Genomic DNA, 24795 nt, shown 5'->3' with positions numbered 1-24795 from the left:
TAAGACTCTGGGGTGCCATGAGACCCTTTTAAAAGTCTTGCTATATGAGCAGGATTGGGCATGCAAACCAAGGTGGCCATCACAGAGGACAGTCCAGTTGTCCTCTATTGATATGAAACCGGATGCCTTTATGTCTGTCCTCTGTTTCTCTCTTCAAGAGAAAAATAGAGCACATAAAGGCATCCGGTTTCATATCAATAGAGGACAGAGCAGCAGGAAACAGGCATGTCCTCTACGATGGCCAGCCTAATGCAAACACCTGCACCTGCCTCAGGAGATAAACCCAGTGACTAGATGACCTCCTTCCAACCCTAATCTACGATTTCAACCAGGAACCCACGGGGGCAACACCACCCCGACCTGCACAATTCCTTGCAAGAGAAGTGCTCCCTTCTGTGCCCACCGCCCAAAAAACAGAGGAAGAGGTGGCATTTTCCGAGGAGCGACTTGAGTCTCACGAGGCGGGACCCCCTGCTCCCTGGGAGCGGTCTGGCACTGCCGAAGCGGGGTGAAAGCCCCCTTCGTCCCTGCCCTGGGAAGCGAGCGCTAAAACCCGGCGAAGGGGCGAGGGCAGAGTGGGAGCAGGGGAAACACGAGCCTCCCCCCAGCCCTGCCCTCGGCTGCCAGACTGGCTCCCCGCTGCCGCACGGAGCCGACGCGGGACAGCTCGGCGTGCAGCCGACCTCGGCTCCAGCGCGGCCGCCAGGTGAGCTGCGGGGCCGCCCGGGACCTCGGGCACTAGCTGGGGGCCGCCCCACCTGCAGGCGCCTTCCCCAGCCCTGCCAGACGGCGGGATAATTGGATCAAGGGCTGCGAGGGCGGGGGAAGCCCCGCTGGCAGCCGCCCGCCCAGGCCACGGCGGGACCTGCGGGGCGGGGCGGGAGCCCCCGTGTCCCGCCGCTGAAATAGGGGCAGGGGGTGGAGCCGCCGGCGCCGCGGGGCTCTGGACGCAGCGGCCGCCCGGGGATCCGCAGCTCCCGCCGCTCGGGGGCGGCAGCAGCAACGCAGCAGGCGGCGGTGGCGGCGACGGCGACGCGGTGAGTCACGCAGCCCCTTCCCCCGGCCGAGCTGCCTTTCCTCCTGCCCGCGACCCCCGCAGTTGCGGGGAGGGGGGCGAGGGACAGGCAGCCTTTGTGCGGGCCGGTCCCATGGTGACTGCAACCCGAGCCGCTGCCAAGGGGCCCCCGCCCCCCAGCTGCAAGCCCCTGGGATCCCCCCATCGCTCTTGGTGAGATCCGGGAGCAGTCGGTGGGGGAGCTACGCCTGGCGTCCTCCCTCCCCGGCCCCCGGGGGGATTGAAACTGCCTTCCTGTGGGGCCGGCCCGCTTGCCTCTGGCTTCCTCCGTCCCTGCCACCCCTCTGCTCCACAAGTGTCACCGCCTGCCCCATCACTGCAGGCCCCCGGGGGACAAGCGCCAGCCTTCCTGCCCGGGCTCTTCCCTTGCCTGTCTCCCCTGCCCTTGGGACCTTTGGGTGGGCATGTGGCACTAAGGTGGTGTGGGCTGGCAGTGCCTGTTTTGCAGGAGCAGAAGCTGGCTTCAGCCTACGCAGTTTTGCCATCATGAGAACCTGGGGGAGTGTAACTTGCTTTGGGGGGTGGGGGGGAAGAAAATGGCAGCGACACCGCCCATCTGTTTTGAGCATGGAGGGCACCAAGCGTGGCTTGGGAGAACAGGACATCTGTAGGTTATCCTTCCCTGTGGCAGAACAGATCAGTCTCTTCAGTAGAAATATCACAAGTGCGGCCAGCATGGCTCAAATGTTTTAACCAGTTTGACCGCTTTCTGTGCCAGCAGCATATTTTTTGCTGAGCCCTTGTGGACTGGGAGGGGGGGAGGCGGGAAGGGGGGAAGCCTAGCAAACCACCTCCTTTAACTGGGAACTTACTAGCCAGTATTTTGTAAGCGAGGTCTTTGCTCCACTCGTCTCTCCACCCCCAAGCAGAAGTTTCCTTTCTTTAGACCAGGACATGAGCTAGAGTCTCACCCCATGAATTCCACTGCCGATCTAATTAATGGAAAAGAATCTCAGATACTATGGTGATGCAATACAAAACCCGAACAGAGCCTCCCACCCTGCCCTGGAATTCAAATGCAGCTGAGAAGTAGCTAAGCCTTACAAGGGCTCCGATACTGCTCTGTGTAATAGGAGTAGAACTTGTCACCATCCAGGCGGTTACATGACAAGAGCTCTGGATCCTCCGTTCTCATGTGAGCTGATCTTTGGGTGGAGCCGAAATGGATTCCTCTCTGAGTCTTGCACAGCTGAGTGCATGCTCTATGTTTAGGGGAAGGATTACCTATCTCTGGACTGTACTGGATACTTCACTGCTGGAGAGAGGCTGCCGTGTAGGTGATGCCTAACGGCCTGTTGTGCTTCGACCACACTTGTGCTCCTAGTTGCATACTTCTCATTAAAAGAGGCTTTGCTTTCCTAACGCATCCCCTGGACTTTCTCTCAAGTTTCAGCTTGAGTAGGGGAGGGGGCTGGCTGTTTGCTCTTCCTGCTGAGATTTCTACCTGCCAGCTTTTTCCTGTCTGTGGCTTGTCTGTGCTTGTTCTTGTGGTGACTGTCTCCTCCTAGGCAGAGGCCAGACTTCTCCAACAGTAGGCTGGGGATCTGTTGTCTGTCTGTAACTCCATTATGGAGACTTGGGGAATAAATGGTTTGGAAGTATTTTAAAGTGATCTGGGCTGCATGTGACTGGACTATGCAGCACAGCAGAGAACTCCAGCCAGGTGGCTGGCTTGTGAGTATCCATTATGATTTGGTTACATACCACTCTATGAGCCTGAACACTTTTTTTTTTTTAAGTGCGTGAAATGGCCTCAGAGCAATGATAGATTTGTCGCTCTTTGACTGGAACAGGCTATGGTTGCTACAAGACTCAAACTAACCCCCTATGCTGCATCTAAGTGAATTTTGGAAAAGTCCAAAAATGCACTGTTTCACTCAAGGTTATGGTAAAAGTATTTCTGATGCAATTCTCTCTCAGGAATAAGTGTATTGCAACTGTATATAGAGTAGTGACTGTAAAGCAAGTAAGGACACTAGTGAGCCTGCTCTAACCTTAGTACCACTGAAATCACCATACATCTGGAGCTCATGTCGGCTCCCAAGGGCAGAACAACAGGATTCAGTGTGTATTCTACAATACAAGCACTGGTCTGCCTGGGTTCCTCTGCGAGACTACAAATCATTCAACTGTTGCTTGCCCTACCTGGTGAGTGATGATGATGACTATTTTGGCTGACATGTCAGATATTGAACAGATGTTCTTCAAAGCTAAATTAGGCTTGCCTCTTCAGTTTACACTAAAGAGCCATCAGACAGCAGTAATAGACTGGCTATTTCCATCCTCTCTGGATGAGGCACAGAGGAATGGGTAATGTACACTGAGCAGTGAGTACACACATGCTGCACGTAAGAAACTTCTGGGACCTGTTTAAACAACAATAAAGCTGCATAATCCCAGACAGCAGGAAGGGCAGCATTTTGAAGGACGCTGTCATTTTAAAACAGACCTTTTCTGAACAGGCAAGTTTTTATCATTACTCAGCATGGTGCATGCATGTGGCAGTGTGCAACAGGGAACTGTGGCAAGCAGATAAACACCAGCTTCAAAATCTAAGTCTAAAGGCCTTAGTGGGTAGCATAGAAAATGGAACAAAAAATGACTATTGTATCCGCAAGCTTTTAAGGAGAATGTGGAATTCTGTGGGCCCCTCTGGAGAACCAGGAAGGAGCCTGGTGTGCTTGAGCTGGAATCTGTTGCAAGACATCTAGTTACTGCTCTCCACCCCTCTTTAGCACAGTTGCTGCTATAACATTCCACATGCAGTCTGACTCTGTATGCAAAGTTTCTGCAGCATGAGGCAATGTCCCTTTTTGTAGGTGCAGCCAGCTTGGTGGGTCTGCTGCTGTGATTAGTCAGCTTTGTTTCCGTGAATAGTACTATAGTTTCGAGCTCACTAGAACTGAACTGTGGGCTGAAGCAGGGCACTGGTGTAAGGCAGTATGTGTGACTGGCATCCTAATCCTATTTTTGCCCTTCAGTAGGTTCCTTCTCTTTGACCTGGAGCTAATGGACTGAGTATCCCAGATCCTTGGGGGCCAAAAAATAAAGAAATAACCCCCCCTAAAAAGGCCAGTACTTGGTGCTCTTTTTAAAGTGGTGGGTATCACTGGGACATCCTGATCTGCAAAGAAAGCCTGGCTTGGGAAGTTTAGCATTTGAAACACTGGGCATATCAAGACTGCTTTACCTTGAGCTCTCCTGAGGATATTTGTTTTGTGGCTTTGTACTTGAATTAAAGGTGTATCCTAAAGATCTATTGGGGATCTCTCTTTTGGAAGAAAAGTATTAGTGTTGCAACTGAAACAACCTGGTTCCTTTTCCATTGAACTGAGGATCTGTCAACCTGATGAAAATTATTTTTGTCAAAACTCTAGCTCTTACTCTTGATTCAAGAATTTCACAAGTTCTTCAGTCATTATGGAGTCTTCAGGGTAGATAAGCCAATGCCTAATCCCGATTTTTCTTCCCAAGATTCAGAAAGCACTTTAAATGGGTTTTCTGCACTTATGAGACTAGGTCTGTAAGATCTCCTGCTTGGCTATGGCAGCTCCCCCCCCCCGCACGCCCACCCTCCCTGTTCTCCCCCAGGCCTGTCCTGGATGATTTTGCTAGGAATGTTGTTTTTTTTGTCACAATCTGTCGGTGATTTTTTTTCCAGCCTAGGGGCTTAGAATTGTTACCTGAGTCATTGTAGGCCAATAGTGTTTGTAAGTCTCCAGCTACCTACAAGTTCTCATCCTTTCTCTGGGACCTTGCACAAGTCAAGCCCCTTATCTTCAGAAGGACATGATATATGCTTGCCTCTAAGGGGTACTGTGGACAATGATAAATCTACTTGGCTGTCTGTATATGATGCACAACTGTGCTTATAGCTTCTTTTCACTTTCTCTCCCTCCCCACTAATGCATCTTCTAAAGCTGAATGAATTCTGTTACTGTGTATGCCTGATTGTGTGGGGTTCAGAGCAGCTCTGCCACTGCTGTGTACAGCTGGGGGGAGGGGGGGTTTGCTGTGTCCTTTTGATAAGAGCCTGTGAGTTTTGAGGAGGGTTGTGAGATGTCATTGTGTATTGCAGTTGTTTAGTACTTTTGGCTGCCTTTCCACTTTTTATTTTGCCTTCTAATGGTTCTGCTCTGCCCTTTTCTCCCTTCCCCGTCCCCAGCCAGTGCCTTGTAGTGGTAGCCCTACCAGAGGTACTGGCTCCACAGGCTGGAAACTTGAGCCAAAGCTTGGTGTTGGCTCAGAGCTGGAAGATGCTGTGCCAGTGCCCACAGAGCTTCTTGTATTTACATGTACAGAGTCTGTCTTAAGTTGGCTCTGTGCTCTGTCTTCTTCTAGAGAGGTAGCTAGGAGGGAGGGACACAGGAGGTCCAGGGATGAATAGGATGTCTTTACCCTAAATGCAAACAGGAACCTGGTGCTTCAAGCAGTGGGGTAGGGACTGATTCAATAAACCAAGCAGAAAAGACTGGTTTGTTTAAAAAACATACCCTTGCTATTCCAACAGCATATCAGACTGGGCACTGAAAAGGACAAAGCCCTCTGTGCTGAGGGATGGAGGTAGGGCAGGGGTGGGCAAAATGCGGTCCGTGGGCCGCATGTGGCCCACCAGACCATTCTATCCAGTCTGCAGGGCCCCTAAAAAATCTAGCAAGTTAATATTTATCTGCCCCTAGCTGCCTGTCATGCGGCCCTTGATGCCTTGCCAAAACTCAGTAAGCGGCCCTCTGCCCGAAATAATAATTGCCTGCCCCTGAGTTAGGGGATCAAGCCACAGTCCAGTGATACTGAGCAGCTAAAATATCTTCCTGCAGGGCCTGTTCTTCGGAGCTGACTGTCCCATTCTCTTCAACTGGCTGAACACTTCAAAGGTCAGCGAGCCATCTTCAATACAGAGAGGCTGGTTCTGTGCATTGTAATGCTCCTGTGCCATTCAGGCAACATGATGGTTGTAGAATGGTCTCTTGATTTACACCGGGCTCCATGCAGGGTGCTTACCTCAGAAACAATGAGTGAGTTTTCAGTATAGGCCACTTAGTGGCTACTTCAGTTGAACTCCTCTACTTCTGTGTATGCACTGTATATGTGCTGCTTATCTGGATCTAATGAAACGGTGCATCTGTCTTTCCGCTTTGTGGGATGGGCAGTGTGCTGTGTTCTCCCATCCTGTCTTAAACAAAACTTGCATCATTTTTGCAAGTCTGGTCCCCAGTTACATGGTTCTTGAAGGGACCTTGGTTCTGCAAAATGACTTTGTGTGTAGCTGTTTGCCTTCTGTGAACTCTGTCTTGCCTCTGCAGCCATCCTTCCTGTTTTAGACTTTGCTCTGAGGAAATAATTGGGTAAACCTTTTTTTAGTGACAAAAGTGTGAACAATGAATCTTCCCATCATCAAAGCTGAGGAACTGAATGTAGTGCATAGCAGAGGCAACAGGGGGTGTGACCTTTTGGACCTCTTTCCCCCATGCTTGCTCACATTTCCCCCCCACCCCCCAATCAAGAGTTCCACTCCTCAAACTTGTCTTATCCAGCTTTCTCCAAAGGTGTCACCCTGTGCCCTCCAGCTTTTCTGTAGCCTGCTTGGGGAACATGGGACAGATCAGATGAACTTCAGAAAAACTGTGCTACTTCACCTCTTTCTTTCAGATGCTTGTTTCAGTTGTGCACCTTTCTCCTGAACTTCCACACAAGTGACAAACCTGGCTGGCAAATAATGTGGTGCCAGGCAAAGGCTCTGATGTAACCAGGGGATAGAGGACTCTTGTTCTGAGTCTGTGCCTGTGTCACATGCCAGGCAAATGCAGAGCGCTTTCTTAACAGCAAAGTGGCAACTAAATACTCCGAAACAGACTAGTGAGGAGCTAGTGGAAATGATTACTATTAGAGCATTTACTTGCTTATGTTGAGGTTGGACTGAAATGCAGTTCAACTGCCAAATTGGAAGAATAGGTGGAAAAGATTTTAGTAAGTCCTTTGTGCAGTGTGAAAGCTAGTGAAAGAAGGAAATATTGAATGCCCAGCTCTACTGAGGACTAACTGGGCAGTGGTGTGGAGGATGATTTGAATACTATGTAATGAAAAGCCTTTAGCATGCACAGATGCTGTGGACCTTGCTCCGAGTGGTTAGTGAGGTGACTCCATCACAGAAGGCAAATGTCCCAAGACGATGGACCAAGAAAGGGTTCCTGTGGAAAGAAAAAACGCCACAAACTCTTCCATTCTCATTGGCCCTGAGTAGGCTCAGGCTGTGGGACTTGACTTTTCTGTTTGGGGTACGTTCATACAAAGACAATCAAATTGGAGTCTGGGGAGAAGCAACACAAATATATAAGCTTTTTATTTGCTGCTAGTGAGGCTGGTGAAAGTGAGCAGAGAGTCTGTCTGGTGTTCAGTTGGGACTCCTTTACTACTTGACAGGCAGTTGTTAAAGCATGAGGCCACTGAAGTAACTTCACTATTTCCCTAATATGTAACCAATGTTTTTCTTGCCCGTGGATTCATGTTCAGTGCAGAGTGGGTGTGGAAACAAACTACCCTGGAGGTGTGGGGGCAAGCCTTACCCTGGGGCTGGCGTGATTAGATAACTGCCTCTGGTTTGGGGATGAAATCGTTCCTGCCACAGTACAGGAAGATGGACTTGATAATGCATCTGAGGCATCTTCCAGATGAAAGAAGTCTCTGGGCTGGTATGAATTTGCTGGAAAGCTTGATGCTAGCTCAGGCTGATAGGAAGGGTAGGAAATTCACATAACAAAATCAGATAGCTGGAGTGGGACAGTGGTGACTGCAGTCACTGAGATAATTTGGGAAGAGTGAAGCTCCTGTCCTCAGGGAAGGACAGGGGACAGAAATAGCGAAACTGGTTAGTGTAGGTATTGTAGGGGTAGATATGGTGAAATTCATGGAGTAGTAAGAGAAGGTAGTTGCTCTCCATGGCTTCTGGTGGCTTAATCCTGATTAAGTTAACCTCTGGTTACACATCGGGTACCTGGGTGTAGACGCAGGCTGGATCTATGCTCATAAAATTCCCTTCAGTCCAGGCAGGAGTCATGCGAAATCTTTGGTCCTGCCCTCATGGGTACACTTGTAAACAGGCTGCTTGATACCAGATCTAGAGAATGAGACTCTAAATGATTCCTTCCCCCAAGAAACCTACCTGGCCATCTCTGAGGTCTACCCTCATAGGTCCTATAATTTAGACCTTCATGGAGATGTCACAGGTAAAATGATCATGCAAACATTGCAGAGTAATTTTTTATTTTAACCCATTGCATTTTCCCATGTAAAACATAGGTGGCACTGAACTTGATTTTTAAAATAATCCCTGTATGTACTTTCCTCTGAGTCCTTGCCATGTGCAAATGTTTGTGGGGAGGGGCTTGGTCAGAGCTGCCAGCATTCTGGACTTAACTTTCCATTTTGGGTTTTCTTTTCCTGGTCACAGGCTTTCCTTTGACTCCTGCAACAAGATCCCTTTTACCTTGTTCAAGTCTGACTGGAAAAAGGCTAGAAAACTCAGCATGCACATTCCTTTTTTAAGAGCAGCTTTTTAATACAACTTGCTTCTGTTCTTCCTCTTCGGTTGGGTATTTTTTCCATTGCATCAATACCACTCCTTGCAGACAACCTAGTGAGAGTTGACACCCCCCCTTTTTCCTCTAGGCTGCAATCTAAGTTGCTTAAATGGAAGACTATTTGGCTTAATTCATTACTCCTATTGGTTCCTGTGGTACTTTGCTAGACCTGGTCTTGGGGGTACATAACACAAACCCACAAGCACGTATAGCTTGATTGATATATGGCAAGTTAGTTTGATATTTAATGATGCAGCAACTTGGACTTGTGTTTTTGTGAAAGTCTTACAAAACAATTTGGGAAACTTGGCTATACCTGACAGGCTGCCTTTAGAACAACAGATGCAGCTGTGGAAAGGCAGGAATAAACTGCAAGAACCACCCAAGATCTGCATAAGATTCTATGCAGAAAAGAATAAACTTGGAAAGGTGGGGGGGGATATGCCATGGTCATACTAAATCACTTCAAATTGTTATCTTCTATTGGACCAACTGAATAGGTGACAGAGATGTTGGTCAAATATAAGATGTTACCAGTGAAAAACCTCTCGCTTCTTGCATGCTTCCTGGACCATCATGACTACTACAACCCTACTTCAAAGTGATAATCTAATGATAGAAGAACTGTGTTCGGCTGTGTCTGTGCTAGAAGGGTCTGCTGGTTTAGCATGGCAGCATGCCTATACCTGCTCCTAGTTTGGATACAGCTTCCTCTGGCAGGCTGCACCTCTTTTCAATTGCTTTCTCAATTCCTTTTGCACCCCCAAGTCCATCTAGAGCATAACTGGGATGCATGTACAAAGCTTGTACTGACAGAAGTCTATTGGAGATGTGGCCTCAGGTGAGAGAAGGGAGGGCAGTTGCCTAAAGCTAAAGAAATGTTTAGACATCAAGGAAAAGCTCTTGGCAGTGGCAGCCACTTGCTGGTGGGGCAGGGGGGAGAGATCTCTGCTGTGCTTCAGGATGTGGGCTCTGTCTGAGCTCTGCATGAGACCAACACAGTCAAGTACCCAGACATGGGGAAGCATGAAGCAGCTGCTTGGCCCAGTGCCTTTGTCCCTTCACTTTGAATGAAGCTGCTGCGTTCCTTCTCTCCATCTCGCTACTTCATTGTGATTGTGGAAATCTTCCAGCCATAGTGTTGTCTGATCTGTGGTGAGTCTTTATGTTGCTAGGCATCTTCTATTGCATGTTCCTACTGTTCTGCTAAATCTTTCTCTGTTCTCTCCCCACGCTGGAGAGCACAGCTGAAATTTGTCCCTAAACTACATTGCACAACTCTGACAGGCTTCAAGTCCAAGGAAGCAGCTGAGAAACTCTGGCTCTTCACAACTTTCCCAGCTAGGTGACTCCACCATGGGTGTGACTCTTGGACCGGGGTAAACATCACTTATGAAAGTCTGTATGGGACATCCTTGTTGTGGGGCAGGGGCAGTCATTCCCTTCCCTTCCCCTTCCCTCCATGCACAAAGCAAGTCTTGCATTATCTGATACTTCTACTGGGCATAAAGCTGAGTACATGCCAGTCAGTAAGTGATAGGGGCATACTCTGGGAAGTGGGTATGTATTTTGGCAGCTACAGGAAGTTACTGAATGGTGTTAATAGTGAAGTCTCATTCATCTGCATGCTGGTGTCATGTAGAACCTCCTGGTCCTAGGTTTTTAATTCTAGTGACAAACAGAAGATAAAGGGCTTCCTCATCTGGTGCTATGGGTAAAGTATAAGAGCAGTTGTCTTTTAGACAGGCTGGATAAGAGACTAGAAGGCAAAAATCTCCAAAAAAATCTATCTGTGTAGGTGTAAGCCTGAGCTGCTCTTGCCTGTGGGACTACTGAGATGTCTGGAGGAGGAATACAGCCTTTTACCTCTGTCCTGTGTAGAAGTGAGAAGACTGTGACAATTAGCTTGATGCCTCAAAGGTCCTGTTCTCCCTGAATTGGAAATGAGCTTGCTATAGCTGGATCTGAACAAACCTCAGCTTGGCTTTACAAGAAGAGACCACTCCGTGCTAAAGTGGTCTCATTGGCCAGAGTGGGAGGTAACCGTTTCATGGAAGGATTGTAATACAACTGGTTTGCATCTGGTGATAGCTGCTGGGCGAGGCAGACACTTCTGCAAAACTGCACACACCTGCCCTTCTAGCACTAGGAGAGTTGGGAGATCTGATTTTTCCACCTAGTAATTGTACTCTTCTCTAGAGAATGGAGGAGTCGAGGCATTGCTCACAAGAAGCCTGCAGTCAAGAGACAGACAATGCACCCAGGTAGTGCCCTGGGCATTTAGAGGGTGGAAGTGTTGAAGGCTGGTGTGTAGGAAGGAGGATGCCCATGTCTTGGATAAATGCTCCCAGAGTCACAAAGTGGAGTGGTTGTATTTTAGAGCCCTACTTGTGGACCAGGGCCAGGACCCCATCATTTTAAATTATCTACAAATGCAAAAGGAAGATGGTCCCTAATGTATCTTCCTGGAAGAAAGTGTGTCTGAAGGAAAAGATGATAGCATAGCATAGCATGGTGTTAATGCATCAGGGACTGCAGGCATGAAGAGGAGTGTGAATGGGGGGGGGCAAAAACTGTGGCTGGGTGTGAGCAGGGTGAAGTGGGTGAATGGAGACTTGGCTGCTTGGGGTGTTGACATGTAATCTGCATGGGATTCTAGTTCTCCTCCACTTTGAGGGGAAGGGAACAACTCTTTCCCAGTTCAAGCTAGTGCTGCAGGCAATAGAGGGTTGACCTTGCTTCCCTGACCATGGGGAGCAAGGTTGCTCACCATGCAAAATGAACTTTTTAGTGTCTTGCTCCTGCTACAAGCCCTGATATGGAGTTACTGGATTTTAGAGGATGAAACTGGCTTATCTGATCTAGTAATGATTGCAAGTTTACCAAAAATGAACCAGAAGTGGGCCCCATTGCATTGATAGGGGATATTCCCTGGGGCGAGGAAGGAGCAACAAAGCCACTTAAGACTTATTACATTCTCCTGTGACTACTTCTGTGTGTGTTTGCTTTCTGATTGGCTGCTTATGGTGGTGGCACCTCTGAAGTCAGATCTTTAGTGCTGCGGAGTGCTGATTAATAGGAAATGATCCAAGGCAGTGGCTTTCAACATTTTTTTTCATTTGTGGACCCCTAAACATTTTTGAATGGAGGTTCAGACCCCTTTGAATTATAAGTGTGGGTATTTGCATACTTTTTGATTGATCACGGTCATCTTTTGTGGACCCTTTGGACGTTAGTCTGTGATCCTGCAGGGGTCTGCAGACCACAAGTTGAAAACCAGTGATCTAAGGCAATCTTGAGCCACAGTAACACTTTCTTTGAGGTTTTCCCAAGCATATTTGGCTAACTTAATAGAGTTGGGGATATCAGGAAGGGGGTGGGGGAATGTGTTTCTGGTGCTTACATGTGAGAATACATAGTTCTTCTATGTCTCCTTGATTTACGAGGGTACAGAAATTCCATAGCTTTTTAATTACCTGGTCTTCAGATGCTTGTACCAGAGCTTTTGGTGCCTCTGTATGTACTGGAAATCATCTTGCACTGGAATTAAATGGGCAGAGCTCTAGCCCCTTTTAACTCTCTTCTCCTGCACAAAGATTGTCCAGAAAAGGCAAGAGTTACAATATGATTTTTTTTTTTTTTTTTCTCACCAAGAGAAGGAAACTAAACAAAACCTTAGTTGCTGCCCTCTTTTCCAATCTCCACTGCTTCCCTTGGTTCTGTGTACCCGTTGATCTGGTCTTACTGTATCATCTGCTCAGCTGGTAGTACCAGAAAAAGAGCAGAAGTACTGCTCTGCCTTGGTTCTGAGCTGCATACTTAGACTTTTCTGGTACTATGTCCTTTCCTTCCCTCTCCAGAGCAGCTGCCAACTTTCCTGAATCATGAAGTGGTCTCTGTTATGTTAAGATATCAACAAAGTGCTTCTGCCACTTGCTTAGTAGTTATTGTCCCCTTTCACTGTAAAAACTTGTCATTCAAAACTGTTACAGGGATTTCTGGAATTAATTATCTGGGGGGCTTGTCTTTGCCATTCCCTGTCCAAACTGTTCCTAGAACTTGAAAAACTGATATCAAAACTACCTTTTACATCTAGTTGCTAGTGAATAGTGATGCCATTGCATTCAGTTCTCTGGGTTTGCAGCTCTGGTCAGTTTGATCTGGTGATTGACGTGGGCTCACACTAATTGGGGGAACTCCAAAATAGTAGCATAACTAGAGGTGGATGAGTGGGGCGCCAGCTCCAGGCATCAAACTTGGGAGGAGTGTAAGATTGATGACCACTGGTGCCAGCAGCCTAGCCACAGTGGCTGCTGTTGCTGCCCAGGGCACTAACCCTGATTATTAGGCCTCCACTCTGGAAAGAATGTGGCAGCAAAAGGACCCTTCTCACTCCTGACATGGTGGGCACCTGCAGAACTTGTACACCTACAGCAGTCTTGTGTCTTTGGTAAAATGCCAGAAATAGTCTCTTTCGTAACACCTATCCATTGTGGTGTTCTCCGCGTAAGTAAAAAAGATGGACTGACTGACCACTCCCTTGAAGGAACAGCCATTCTGCATCTAATGCATTAAACAACTGCCCGCCTCCACACTCAAATTCTAACATTGGGTAGTTGGTCAGAGCTAGAGATCTTGTTGGCAAGCACTGATCTTTCCAGATCATGGTGTGTGTGAGAGGTCACCCTGGCCTTTGAAACATATGTCTAGTCAGGAGTTCAGGGGAGTGGAGGCTGCCCAGACCTTCCATCCCAACCCTTTAGGCCACTGAGACAAATCCAAAGACCAGAGTCCAGATGTTTGGTGCCTCCATGGCTGTAGCTGTAATAAGTGTCCAGGAACTGAACCCCAGGATACTACCACTGGACCACAGGGGAGTCCAGCTGGATGTCAGAGGTTGAAAATATGCCTACCTCTGAATCATTTCTCTCTGGATGAGGAAGGAAACAATACTCTGCTTAAGAGTAACCTGAAAAATATTTTCTTAATTGCATTGTCCCTTTTTTTTTCTCCCTGCTTCCTGATGATGAAATCTGGATCAAACATTTACTTATCCCAACATTTGTGTGTTTTTGCTAAGAGTCCCTTCTTAGTTTCCAATGAAGTAAACTGCTGCTTATGAAAGCTCATGTATCTTTGATTTGTACTGCTAGACTAACAAAAATCTACTCTGCCTTTTGCTTGACTGCAGACCAGCACAGCTAACTCACAGCAGTAATTTGATTTTTAACTAATTTTGTAGAGATCTAGGAAGTTTAATTATGGACATTAAACTGCAGTAACCAAGCCGTGCTACTCTCCACTCCAGTCCCAAACAGTATCTTGACTGCTTCAGATTCCTGGCATCTGCTAACTTCCTTGGCTCTTGTGAGGTCTCCACTTTGAGAATTCATAGTCATTGTTAGTCTTCCAGCTTAAACAACTTTCTTCTTCACCACCCTCCCCCAGGATCCAGCATGTCACCTCTTTAAAACCTTAATTTCAGCTTCCTCTGCAGACAGTTGGTGAACACTGTACAGCATAAGGGTGATACAAAGGTTAAAAGGTCCATAGTGTACATACAAGTGCATGTGTTATACACACTCTGTAAAGTATACTATATATATTTAAATAAAACTTAGTTTAAAAATCTGAGCAGTATGAGAAAATTCTGCTTGACATGCAAGATCCTTGGGGCAGGGATTTTCTATGTTCTTGCCTCTTGCCTTGGGGTCCTGGTCTCTGATTGGAGTCCTCTAGCACTACTGCAACAACACTAACTTAATTTCTAAATGTGTGAATCACCATGTGTCTTTTGATTTGTGTGAATCACTTGGCATTTTGGCAGGACAGCCCTTGAAAGGCGTTGCTTGCTGATTCCCCACCCTGACGCCCAGAGGAATCCAGCTGGTTAAGCCTGTGAGTGCCAGTAGGACTGTTTGGAGGCAGTTGGGGGTGGTGAGAACACAAATGTGGGTGCTAAGCCTGGTGCAGGCACTGAGTTTGTTTTAGTCCTTTCTGGCAGCAAGCTGTTCCCTTTGCTCAACTGTTATGATGGTGCCTTTCCCGCACAATGCTGTCATGCCACCCCAGCGCTTCTATTTAAACTCTCTCTGGAGCTGGATCTTGTGACACTCGGATTTGGCATTTCTTCTGCAGGCTGGAATGTGGTACATTTGAGGGCGGAGAGTGGCAGCAGCTGCTGTATCAGGGCGTGCTCCTCTGTATTTGGCAGAAAGGGAGACCTGGCTCCTACCCTGGGACCTTGGCTTGTCAGAGCAGCGATACCTGTATCTCTGGGTTGAAGCAGCAACTTCTAACTGTGCCCCGCCTCTCTCTTCTCCAGTCTACTTCAGGAACTCAGCAGAGTCCAGGAAACAGTCCCCAGGTGTCCTAGACTCCTTGTTCTTTTGGCTTCCAGGTATGTAGTCTATTTGTTTCTGGCCACGAGACTGGAACCAGCTGCCTTGTTAAGCATGCAGGGTTGTCACAAGCTGATTATCAAGGCAGAACAGGGCGTGTCCTTTAAGCATTAGGATTTCTGTACCTGAGTTACTTCTCTAGTGTAATAACTTGCCTCTAACTATGGGTTTCCTGGAAGGCTGTGGGGCTGGGACAGTAGTGGCTCCCCTTTGAAGCCAAGTGAGTTTCCTTATTGTGCCTCTAATACCCTTCATGTTAACAAGCACATCGCTCAGGTAGGGGATGCTTAATCCTCTCCTTGGTTCCCCGTGTTGCATCTCTTATGGAGACTGCCTTCAGGCTCCTATTGTGTGGGTCAATATTTAGAAATCTGTGGGTGGGGCAGGGGGAATGGGATGGGACAGACTGAGACCCAGTCCTTTGAGTTGATTCCTACTGTATAACTTCTGCCTTGGTTGGCAGAATGAACAGAGACCTTTCTGGGGTGTGAGGGAAGCTTTTTATAACCAAGAATGTGCAAGAGGAGATGAGCAGCAATCAATCCTGTTGGTGTTGTATTAACCTCAGTCTTGTCTGGGATTAGCCTGTTTGTGCTGCACACTTAGGCTGTCCTGTTCTCCCACCCCTCTAATCTCTGTGCTAGAGGCATGTGGGAGCCCACGCTTGGGTCAGTCCTGGTGGAGCAGTGGTACCAAGAACTTGGTTGCAACCAAAGTTTCATGTCGGACTGGACAAAGTCCATGTGGGGTGGAGAGGGCTTCCCTTGCCCTCTTGAAGGGATTCTCCATGCCTGACTCAAATGCAGTGACACAGCTTTCAATGTAATATAAGTCATACTTGGGTTGGGGCATCCTTGGATAGCTGGCACTGTATAGTTCTGCCTCCTAGCCCTGCCAGATGTTTGCTTCCTCACTTTTTATAGGCCAGGCCTTTTAGGACATGCTCTCTTGGTGATGACTGGGCCTTGCTTTCTCCAGTTAATTGGAGTAGTCTCTTAATCATGACCCTTTCTATTAGGAATCTGGAGTCTTCTCTCTTGATGCAAGACTTATTTTTAAAGTGCTTCAGGGCTGGATGTATTCAATAGTTTTGTATCTCTCCCTTGAAAGTCTTGGTTTAGAAAAGAGGAGCCTCTCATTAAGTTCTTAGTGCTGGTGAAAGGGGCTGGACTTGCTGACATCTCCAAGATGCATACAATCTGGCCATGCTAGGGCCACCTTTATCCACAACATCCTGCGGCACTGTTCTGGGGGGGATTTCCTGTGGGGTTTTCAATTCCAGGGAGGTCTAGGAGTGAATAAGTCTCAGTTGCTCTGTGCTAATGAGGCTGTTGTCCAGATTTCTGTTTGAGCCTACCCATTTCCCTTCCATAAGCATCTTTGAAGGGATGGTGCAAGGCTCTGCTCCGTGCCTGGTTCCTGTCAGTATCCTGCTACAAACAGCCTTTCTCTCTTCCAGCTTCCTTGAAATCTGCAAAAATTCTCTGCTGCAAGGAAACAAGAGCGATGTCATCAGAAGATGATTCTGGCGGGGAGGCTTCTGGAGGCAGTTTCTGGGAGGTAAACAGGGATACTTATGGGTGGGAGTGGTAGGAATGTCTTCTGCCTCCCACTCATGGGATTAGGAGGCTAAATTTTGGGCTCCTTTGGCAACACAATGCTGTCCTGAAATGGATGGGAGAGACTTTTTGACTTGCTCTTAGGAGTGGCTTTGACTTCCTCGGAAGGATATGCCTTCCCCTGCTACCTGAAGGTATATAAAGTCAGTGCAATAGGACTGAAGTGTTGTCTCTTATTGTAGGCTGGTAACTACAAGCGAACAGTAAAACGTGTGGATGATGGGTACCGGCTCTGCAATGATCTAATCTCCTGCTTCCAAGAACGAGCCAAGATTGAGAAGACCTATGCCCAGCAGCTCACAGAGTGGTCCCGCAAATGGAGGACCAATGTGGAAAAGGGTGAGGCAGGCTGACTGTGCTGGGCACAGGCTCCACAAAACCTTCTTCAACATGTAGCACATGGCTGTGCTGCGAGTCTGTCTGAAGGAGATAAAGTGGATGGAACACCACTTTAGGCAGGCACGAAAGGCTGCTCCTTTTGGTTTTAAGCTTGGAAAGAAAAATAAAAGAGCTGTCAATTCAGTCCAGCCGTGTGAAGGGGATGTTCGCTCCTTGAATTTTCAAGTTCTTCCTCCATCCCCCCCATTACAAAAAAAGGCTTTCCAGAATTCAGTGGGGTCCTAAATCCATGGAGGACTCTGCTTGACAAACTGGCAAGCGTTGTAGCTTGTTTTTCCTTTTTTCCTTCCTGACCCCTCACTTTTTTAAAGGAGAACCGAGGAGAGGGTTAGGACCCTACTGCCAAGAGTATCTAATGATGGGTGATCCATGGGCACTTAATTCCCAAGGTGTTGGTGCCTTAGGGCTTAACTAGAAATGGTGAGGCGCATCTCCTAAGGAGGCTGCCAGCCTGTGGAACAAGCTTTCAAGGAAACTAGGTTTTCACTTCAGTCATGGGATGCTATTAAGCTGGGGGTGGGAGGAAGTGTGTGTGTGCATGTGCGCACACACATTTTGAAGGTTGGTAGGGGAAGGGAACAACCCCCTGTGAGAACCTATAGCCTGTAGGGGGCCATCTCTAGATGAGCAGCAGCTAGAGCTGAGATTAACTGAAACACCCATTCCAGCCACCACCTCGGCTGTCGGTGTAGAGCAGTTGATGCTGGTCACAGCACTTGGAAGATAGGCAGCAAGTATCTGCTTTGGCCACGGTGGGAAGTTCTAATGGGTTATCTTTGTGCTTGCTCCTCCAGGGCCTCAGTATGGTACCCTAGAGAAAGCTTGGCATGCCTTCCTGACAGCTGCAGACAAGTTGAGCGAGATCCATTTGGAAGTGCGAAACCAGCTGGCTGGGGAAGATGCAGAGAAGATCAAGGGCTGGCAAAAGGAAGCCTACCACAAGCAGATGATTGGGGGATTCAAGGAGACAAAGGAAGCAGAGGATGGATTCCGCAAAGCCCAGAAACCCTGGGTGAAGAAGCTGAAGGATGTGAGCAAGGAGTGGTGTCTGGGCAGGAAGGGGCTGGAATGTTGGGCTACTGGGGCTGGGAAGGCAATTGGCTTGGATGTTCTTGCGTGGTGGCATTGCCTATAGCAAAGGTTACAGCACGTGTCCTGAGCAGACTATAAGGGATGGGAAAACTTGGACATGGTGCATGACTCTAGCTTTGTATTCCTGCCTGTGTTAGGTGGAAAATTCTAAGAAAAATTACCATGCAACCCGGAAGGATGAGAAGACAGCACAGACCCGGGAAAACCATGCCAAAGCTGATGCCTCCATCTCGCAGGAACAGCTACACAAGTTGCAGGATCGTGTGGAGAAATGCACGCAGGAAGCTGAGAAGGTGGGTGTAGGCTATGTGGACTTGAGCCAGCGAGTATGTGGGCGTCCCCTTCTGCCTCTCAATACCCCAGTGGAGGAAAGGAGGAGTAGGACTCTATCCTGTGCTGAGCAGTCTTGCTGCCTCTTGGATTCAGTGGCAGTAGAAGGAATGCAGTGTCTTGTGGGGTAGACCTCTATTTAGTTGGGTCTGGGGGGCAGGAACCACAGCTTGGGCAGGACATGATGCACTGTCCATTTATGATTAATAAGGCGGAGAACTTGGGATGGCATTATTCTAGAAAGTAAGAGCTGCAGCCTACTACCATGGCAGACCAGACTAGTGAGACCGGCTGCTACTTTCTCCCTTACCCCCTCTGAGTAGAAGGGAGAGGGGAAAAGTTGCTGTCTTTAGATTGAGAGGAAAGCAACAGAAACAGAGGGGTCACTGGTGCAACAATATGCTCCTGACTCTGGTGAGCTGACTACTTGTTGTACCTCTCACTTTGGTCTGTGTGGGATGAGGGGTTGTGGTAAGGGGAGAATTGCAAGTTTCCCTTGAGGGAAAGGATAGATGGGAGGGATTGTTTTGTGACTCTTCTCATTCTGGGCTGCTGCAGTGTAAGGATCAGTACGAGAAAATGCTAGAAGAGCTGAACCGCTACAATCCCCGCTACATGGAGGACATGGAGCAAGTGTTTGAGGGCTGCCAGGAGGCAGAGCGCAAGAGGCTGTGCTTCTTCAAGGAGATGTTCTTGGATCTACACCAACACCTCAACCTCTCCATCAAAGATGGGTACTGCTATGGGTTGTCTGCCTATCCAGGACCTAGAACACACTGATCCCTGGCAGGGGGGTAGAGACTCTAGAGGTCTTTGAGGAAGGAGATCATCTGCCTGTCGGAGGGGCTGCTGTCCTGTCCCTTCCTGTCTTTAACATTTGGAATTGGAACTAATCTCTCTTTTGGCCAGACTTATCTGGTTGTGAACAAAGTGCTCATCCCCCTTGAAGGTATTCATAGTTTCATAGTAGCTAGAGTCGGAAGGGACCTAGGTAGATCATCTAGTCCGACCCCCTGCCTTAGCAGGAAAGAGCACCGGGGTCAGATGACCCCGGCAAGGTGCTCATCTAACTTCCTTTTAAAAATCCCCAGGCTAGGAGCCTGCACCACTTCCCCTGGAAGCTGGTTCCAGGCCCTAGCCGCCCTGACTGTGAAGTAGCGCCTCCTAATATCTAATCTAAACTTACCCTCCGCCAGTTTGTGACCGTTATTCCTGGTCACTCCTGGCAGCGCACGGGGGAACAGGGACTCCCCCAATACCTGCTGATCCCCCCTGACCAGTTTGTAGCAGGCCACAAGGTCCCCCCTTAACCTTCTCTTGTGGAGGCTAAACAGGTTCAGGTCCCGTAGCCTCTCCTCATAAGGCCTGCCCTGCTGACCCCTGATCATACGAGTGGCCCTCCTCTGAACTCTTTCCATATTGTCCACGTCCCTCTTGAAGTGTGGCGCCCAGAACTGGACGCAGTACTCCAGCTGCGGCCTGACCAGTGCCGCATAGAGGGGGAGGATCACCTCCCTGGACCTGCTCGAGATGCATCTGTGGATGCATGACAGGGTACGGTTGGCCTTCTTGACTGCCTCCCCACACTGCCGGCCCATGTTCATCGTGGAGTCAATGACGACTCCAAGATCCTTTTCCGTCTCCGTGCTGGCAAGAGGGGAGTTCCCCAACCTGTAAGTGTGGTGCCGGTTCTTCCTCCCCATGTGCAACACCTTGCACTTATCAGTGTTAAACCCCATCCTATTCTCATCCGCCCACCGTTGCAACCTGTCAAGGTCAGCTTGTAGCCTATTGCACCCTTCTAGTGCACCCACATCCCCCCACATCTTAGTGTCATCAGCAAACTTGAACAGGGTGCTTTCTACCCCGTCATCCAAGTCACTGATGAAGATGTTGAACAGTGCGGGCCCGAGGACCGAGCCCTGCGGAATCCCACTGCCCACATCCCTCCAGGTCGAGAAGAACCCATCCACTACCACCCTCTGGGTGCGGCCCTCCAACCAGTTGGCGACCCATTTGACCGTGTGGGCATCGACACCACAGTCTCCCAGCTTTTTGATGAGGACAGGGTGAGAGACAGTGTCGAAAGCCTTCCGGAAGTCCAAAAAGACTACATCCACAGCAACCCCTGCGTCTAATGATTTGGTGACCTGATCGTAAAAGGCCACCAGGTTGGTCTGACAAGACCTGCCACTGATGAACCCATGTTGGTTGCCCCTAAGCATGCATTCCCCCGCAAGGCCCTCCTGGATGTGTGCCAGGATAATTTTTTCAAAGAGCTTACCCGGGATTGAGGTAAGACTAACTGGCCTGTAATTTCCCGGGTCCTCTTTTTTTCCCTTTTTGAAGATAGGGACCACATTGGCCCTCTTCCAGTCCTCCGGCACCTCGCCAGAGCACCACGAGTGCTCATAGAGCCGCGCCAGGGGTCCCGCAATGACCTCGGCCAGTTCCTGTAGAACCCTAGGGTGAAGATCGTCCGGACCAGCAGACTTGAACACGTCCAGCCTCTCCAGAAGTACCCTAACTAACTCCTCGCTAACCCCTGGCCCAGGCGTGTCTCTCTTGGGGCCCGAGGGGGGCCCAGCAGGGAGGTGGCTGAACTGGTCCCTACTTAGGAAGACAGAGGCAAAGAAATCGTTAAATATGTTAGCTTTGTCATCTGGCGTGATGACTAAGTTGCCCATCGTGTCCTGCAGGGGCCCCACATTACCCGGGACCCTCTTTTTACCCCCTATGTATTTGAAGAAGGACTTCTTATTGTCCTTAATCCGGGAAGCTAGTCCTATCTCCAACTCTGCCTTGGCCCTCCTGACTGCCCCCCTACATCCTCGGGCGACTGTAACATAGTCCTTGGTGATGACCCCATCTCTCCATTGGGTGTATGCCTCCCTTTTAGCAAGGAGACATTCCCGGATGCTCTTAGTGAGCCATGGGGGTTTATGTGCCCTCCTGCTCCCTTTGACCCTTGTTGGGATTACCTCCCTTTGGGCATGGAGGATCGTCTCCTTAAGGAGCAACCACTCACCTTCGACATCTGATTCCCTTCCCCTCTGGGTCCTCAGCGCTTCCCCAACAATTCTCCTTAGCTTGTTGAAGTCAGCCCTCCTAAAGTCTAGGGCTGTTGCCTTGCTGCAGCCCTTTGCCACCTTACGCTGGGTGGTGAATTCCAGCAAGCGATGATCACTGTCTCCCAGGTGGCCCATCACCCGCAGCCCCCTCACCAGGTCATCACCCGTGGCCAGCACCAGGTCCAACAAGGCGTCTCCCCTGGTGGGACTGTGCACCTCCTGGGTTAGATGGAGGTCCTGCACTCTGGCTAAGAACCGACGTGAGCGATCAGACTTGGCTGACTGCTCCTCCCAGCAGATGTCTGGGAAGTTCAGGTCCCCCATGATGACCACATCCTTAGCCCTCACTGCCTCTGTAAGCTGACCTAAGAATTCCTGGTCGAGCTCTTCTCCCTGGTTGGGAGGTCTATAGTAGACTCCCACCGTTAAGTCTCTCTCCCCTGGACTGCCTTTTACTCTAACCCAGAGCACCTCAGAGTGCCCCCCCTCTACCCCCTTGCTAATTAACGAGGAAGTATATTCCTCCTTGATGTAGAGTGCTACTCCTCCACCTTTCCTTCCTGTCCTGTCCTTCCTGTATAGCCTATAGCCCTTGACACACACCGCCCAGTCATGCGATGAGTCCCACCACGTTTCTGTGATCCCTACTATGTCAGGGCTGGTGACAGCTAGGAGGAGGGCGAGTTCCTCCTGCTTCTTCCCCATAGTTCGAGCATTCGTGTAGAGGCATTTGAGGCCTCCAACGGTTGTGCCCACTGACCCCCTAGTCTCAGCAATGCCCCGTCTGCAGTTCTTCCTAAGAGCCTCCAGGATTCCACCACATAGTCACTACCATTGAACACGCATCTTGTAGGTGTGGGTTCTTGACTTATCTGTTATCCTGACTTAGGCCTTATCTTGACTTACCCATTTTTCAACAAAAGCTATTTGTTTTTAAATGCCTTTGTTCAGAAGGCCTGTCTGGATAATAGCCACCCCTTCTCCTGGCTGTAGTATAAAGCAAGGGATTACATTTCTGAACCTCTTGCATTATTGTGAAGTGGGTACAGAAATGATTCTGCCCTTGCATCAATCCTGAAGGCTACAAGTGCCCTATACCCATGACATTGACTCTTCTTTACCCTGCCCAGGATATAAGATTGAACCAAGTCAGACGGGGCCATTATCCTTCATCTCTATACAGGGAATCTATTTGCTTCTTTCAAGCTTTCTGACATGGGTGATGGGAAGGGGAGGTTTTTACCTTCCTGGGTTGGTGCTGTAGCAGCATCAGCTCCACACCAACAGGCAGCCCAACTCCCTGAGAGCCTGTGCCCTGCTCACTCCCTCCCCTTTACATACATAGTGGGACTAGGGCTGAAATGGGAGGACACCATTCCACTCACTCCACTTGTCCCCTGCCCCCTGATTTTAATGCTTGGTGGGGTGCTTCCCTACCCAGATCATATGGCTAGGCAGAGGAAGTGCAGGGCTGTCACTACTGTGGCAAAGACTCTTGGTGGATCCCAGTGCCCCCCTATAATCGGCAACCGGGGCAGGTGCTCCCTTCACCCTGCCTAGTTGCTAACATTTGGTTCTGTTGCTTATTGCAGCTTTCAAACACTGTACCGAGATCTATATCAAGTGATCATGGCTGCGGATGACCAGGAGGACCTGAAGTGGTGGCGCAACACCCATGGGCCAGGCATGGCTATGAATTGGCCTCAGTTTGAGGTAGTGCATCTGTGGAGAGAGTGTTACCACAGAGCCTTCCTCCCTGCCAACTGACCCTTCTTTTTCCCCCATGAATGTAGTTGTGGATTCCCACCCATGTCTTTGTTGCTCCTTTTGAGGCATTCTCACTGGAAGTGGTTGGCTTCTAATCACCAGGGATCAAGAGGATCCCTGTGAAAAAGGGGATCACTTGTAAGCTGATTCTTCATGGCTATTTGCATGTATGCATGCCATCTGGACTGTGGTCCATCATTCCAGCCCCAGCTGGGGAAGATATACTTTTAGGGGGTTGTGGGTAGGCCCAGGGCCATGCAATGAGCTGTTTTTATCCAAAATGCTGCATCTCTGTCTACTCCCCACCCCTCCCATCCTCAGGAGTCCTTTTAGGTGCCTCCATCAGGGCTCCAACAGGTAGACTACTCCATTACATTGTGCTTAAATAACAAATAAGCTCTGTGATGGTCCTTTCCCTCCGCTCCCCCACATATTGATCTAAAACTCTGGATTTGGGACAAATATGGGTGTCTGCTTTTGTCTCCCCCCTGAATAGGAATGGTCCCTGGAAACACAGCGGCCAATCAGCAAGAAGGAGAAAAGTAGTAAAGGCAGTGAAGATGTGACCCTGACTAGCATCGTGGCCACACGAGATGGTGTGTCTCCTACTCCTCCACAGACAAAGCGAGGGTAAGCCCTTCAGCTTGGGACATGGAGGAGGACAAGGCCTTTCTCAGCCTACAGGTCATGGTTTAACTGAACTGATAGTGACTTCCTTTATTTGCTTTCAGGTGCTTCTGATCTTGGGGAGGGGTGAGAGGGTTATTTTATTTCCATGGCTTAGGGTTGGCTGGTACTAGTACAAAACCTGATAAGCCAGTGGTGACCATTCAGGGAGCTGTCTTTCTGTGACAGTCTGTAGAAACCAGTCCAGAGAACAGCATGTGGATCTCTTGGGTAATTTCTCACTCGGTCCGCACCATTCCTGCCATAGGCCGGTTCTGGTAGCACAAATGGTGCTTGGGGTTGAATACAGGGAAAGGGAAGGAAGGCATTGGTGACGGGGGATGCAGAGCCATCTCCACACTGCTCTCTGTGCTCAGTCTGCTGGATTCAGGGCCATATTTGCCAATCCACAGGTTTTCCTATCAAGAGGAGCAGAACAGCCTCTTCTACAACAATCTGAGGGCATCTGCCCATGTGAAGTTAGTATGGAATGCTGTCCTCACAGGGGTGACTGGGCACAAAACATCTATCTTCTGCTTTCCTTCCCTCCCTTCCACGTGTTCCCCACCCCTTTTTGCTGTGGCTGGGAGGCTGGCATGCCAGCTGAGTCTGCCTTTGATGGGAGATGTAGTTTACCCTCTTTTGTGTGCTTGCCTGGAAATGGACTGTCTTTGGAAGTAGCTGGGTGATGCCTGCCTTTATGGGTTTAAGCTGACAAGCTGTATGTTTCCCTGCCTGAGAGAACAGGAAGGTGCTTTATAGGAACCTGACTTGAGCCTGAATTTCCTGAGCTGCTTC

General features: G+C 49.1%; 1 protein-coding gene across 6 annotated transcripts in view; it reads left to right on the top strand.

Moving 5' to 3' along the window:
* The first annotated feature begins 687 nt into the window (after positions 1-687).
* PACSIN3 (protein kinase C and casein kinase substrate in neurons 3) overlaps positions 688-24795 on the top strand; it is a 28288-nt gene continuing 4180 nt past the window's right edge. Inside the window, exons 1-10 of one of the 6 annotated variants that reach the window (XM_090033090.1) lie at positions 870-1037; positions 14978-15052; positions 16513-16613; positions 16855-17011; positions 17866-18101; positions 18301-18456; positions 19052-19227; positions 23157-23277; positions 23828-23961; positions 24411-24476. In XM_090033090.1, the coding sequence (XP_089889216.1) occupies positions 16560-16613; positions 16855-17011; positions 17866-18101; positions 18301-18456; positions 19052-19227; positions 23157-23277; positions 23828-23961; positions 24411-24476 (1100 nt within the window). In that variant the 5' untranslated portion in view covers positions 870-1037; positions 14978-15052; positions 16513-16559. Of the gene's footprint in view, positions 707-868; positions 1038-14790; positions 15053-16512; positions 16614-16854; positions 17012-17865; positions 18102-18300; positions 18457-19051; positions 19228-23156; positions 23278-23827; positions 23962-24410; positions 24477-24795 lie in introns of those variants that run through there. The other 5 variants (XM_090033089.1, XM_090033092.1, XM_090033091.1 and 2 more) reach the window with 5 other exon arrangements.

Source organism: Crocodylus siamensis, chromosome 2 (genome assembly GCF_052110815.1).
Source record: "Crocodylus siamensis isolate JL-2025a chromosome 2, ASM5211081v1, whole genome shotgun sequence".
Lineage (NCBI taxonomy): Eukaryota > Metazoa > Chordata > Crocodylia > Crocodylidae > Crocodylus > Crocodylus siamensis.
This window is presented reverse-complemented; position numbering and strand designations above follow the sequence as displayed.